This window comes from Eublepharis macularius, chromosome 8 (assembly GCF_028583425.1).
Source record: "Eublepharis macularius isolate TG4126 chromosome 8, MPM_Emac_v1.0, whole genome shotgun sequence".
In the NCBI taxonomy this organism is placed as follows: Eukaryota; Metazoa; Chordata; class Lepidosauria; order Squamata; family Eublepharidae; genus Eublepharis; species Eublepharis macularius.
Window position 1 is genome coordinate 57,849,448 of NC_072797.1, and position 2,615 is coordinate 57,852,062.

At 49.3% G+C, this 2,615-nt stretch overlaps 1 protein-coding gene across 1 annotated transcript; it reads left to right on the forward strand.

Moving 5' to 3' along the window:
- The first annotated feature begins 320 nt into the window (after nt 1-320).
- GIN1 (gypsy retrotransposon integrase 1) lies at nt 321-1,190 on the forward strand. The gene is given in 3 exon segments (XM_054987572.1): nt 321-508; nt 510-757; nt 760-1,190. Coding segments are annotated over 3 exon segments (867 nt in total).
- Nucleotides 1,191-2,615: the final 1,425 nt, after the last annotated feature.

Here is a 2,615-nt window from a genome sequence, read left to right on the forward strand (position 1 = left end):
CTCTCTTAGGCCTCTTCGCGGCTGACCACCAAACGCCTGAAGTCATGTCCCTTCGGATGCTGAGTTGGTTGGTCTTCTTGTCGGCCTATGACTACCTGCTCTCCTACTGTCTTGGCAAGGCCATCAGACACGCTGATGCCCTCAGTTGCCTTCCACTGCTGGAGCCTTCCACCGACCCCTCGCCTGCTCATGGGGTCATGCAACTCGAAGATCTACTGCAGCCACTCCTACTTGCTTTGGACATTGCTGCCTGCTCTGCCAAGGACCCCACCATGTCCCAGGTTCTCAACTGGGTGTGAAGGGGGTGGCCTGCTGGCAGAATGGGCTCTGAATTACAACTGTACAGTTCCCGCCAGCTCAAGGTGTCAGTGCATAAGGGATGCCTCCTATGGAGTAGTCTGGTTGTGATTCTTCCCAAGCTGCAGAAATGGGTGCTTGAGGCGCTTCATGTCGAGCACCCTGGCATTATAAAGATGAAGGCCCTGGCCAGAAGCTACGTTTGGTGGCCAGGACTCTGCTATTGAGGAATTGGTCCAAATGTGCCAGCCCTGCCAAGAGTCTTGCCCAGAGATGCCTCAAGCACCGGTCCAGGCATGGGGGACAACGCGGACACCATGGTCACAGCTCCATATTGACTTTGCGGGACCAATTTAGGGGTGCATGTTCCTGATCATAGTGGACTCTTACTCTAAATGGCTGGAAGTCATCCCCATTTCTGCAATGACCTCTACCAGCATCATCCACACAATCAGGTGCCTGATTCTACATATGGCATTCCCGACACTATCGTGTCTGACAATGGCATGCAGTTCATTTCAAGGGAGCTCCAGCAGTTCCTTGATAGCAACGCCATCCAGCATCTTACATTGGCACCATTCCATCCATCCACCAATGGGCAGGCAGAGAGGATGGTGTGAACGGCCAAGGAATCACTGCGCAGACTAGGCAATGGGGACCTGAACCTGCGGCTGATAGAACTTCTTTAGAGGCAGCATATCACTCTGCATGCCACCACTGGTCAGAGCCCAGCCAAGCTGCTTATGGGATGGCAGCTGACAACTCTACTCAACCGCCTGCACCCTGACTTCACCCCGGATGTCAAGAGAGAGTTCGGGGCCTCTGAGGCGCCTCGAAGGTTCCAGGAAGGTGACCTTATGTATGCACGGAACTACGGAAGTAGGCCTATGTGATTCCCAGCGACCATCTCCTGTCCCACAGGGCTGCCATCTTACAAAATAGCCAACTTCACCGGCAAGGTCTACTGCTGGCATATAGACCAGCTTCGACGGCAATGGCCGGAGCAAGAACAGGAGCCAAGTATGGGACTTGCCCTGCTGCTGCTGTGGACAATGGGACTGTTCCAGCCGTGGCAACCGAGAGCCAAGGCGTCGCCCCGGGAAGGACCCATCCTAACTTGCCACCTACAGAGAACAGAGCCGAAGCTGCTGGAAGCAACAAGAGAGCCATGGCTGAGAGAAGGGAGCCCACAACAGACTGTTGGCTGCCAACCAGTGAGCCTGAAACTCCTCAGAAGTTACGTAGGTCAGAACCCCCCCCCAGGTCACTTACAGGACTTTGTCTGCAATTGGTTGTCCCAAGCTTAGGGGGGAGGGGTGTTATGTACTGGCCTCAGCTTGAATAAAAGTTAGGCTTCCATGACCCTGATTCTCTGGAGGTTTCAGTTGGCAAGCAGCCAATGGCCCGCTCTAAATAAAGGCCAATCATTCTTGTAAATATGATATTTTGTATATAGTTCATGCAAATGATGGTATCCGGGAAGGTTCGTTATCATTGGTTGATGGTTAAGCCAGGGGCGGAGTTTGTATGTATATATTGTGGGGGGCTCGGTGCACAATAGTTACGAAGGCAGGAAAGAACAAGAGACCAACTGGGGAGTCCCCTGTCAAAGATCCCCAGTCTATCTACCAATTAATCTAGGAGTTCTCAACCTTTAAGAGCTTGTGGGCACCTTTGGAATTCTGATATAGGGTGATGGGTGCAACTACAAAATGGTTGCCACAGGAGGTGGAACCACACACAAAGGGGAATCCCAAGTGTAAGAGAGAAGACGGGTAGTTTTAAAAAATACATTGGTAAAAAGGAGTGGGATAGAATAAAACCAACAGTGTGGTGGTACCTGCAGTTAAAACAACATGATTTTAATCTGCATAGCTAATCTCCAAAAGCTAATCAGAACTCCATCTGGGCAGGAGCCTCACATGGGCTCACCCACTTTCTAAAAACACTTGGCAGGCACCAGAAAAGGACCCCTAAGTTATCTGTCTTATCTAACATATTCAGCATTTTTTATCCAACACTAGGTCTTTTATTCCTTTTACCTAAACTGGATCCTACAATTCTTTTCAGTCTTCCATTATCAGAAAATCCATTAGAGGATTTTTTTGCCATCAAAAGAAGCCTTAATGAAAGAGAACTGTAGGATCCAGTGTACAGGAAGTGAGTTGTATGATCTAACCCAAAATCTTTTGCACAAAGCAAATAATAGGAACTGAGCATCAGGAAATGAAAGAATATCAACTGCTAGTTGATTTATATCACTCAGTAGCAAAAGTGTCAGGTCTTTTATCCTGTACCAAGCTCAATTCATATTCAAA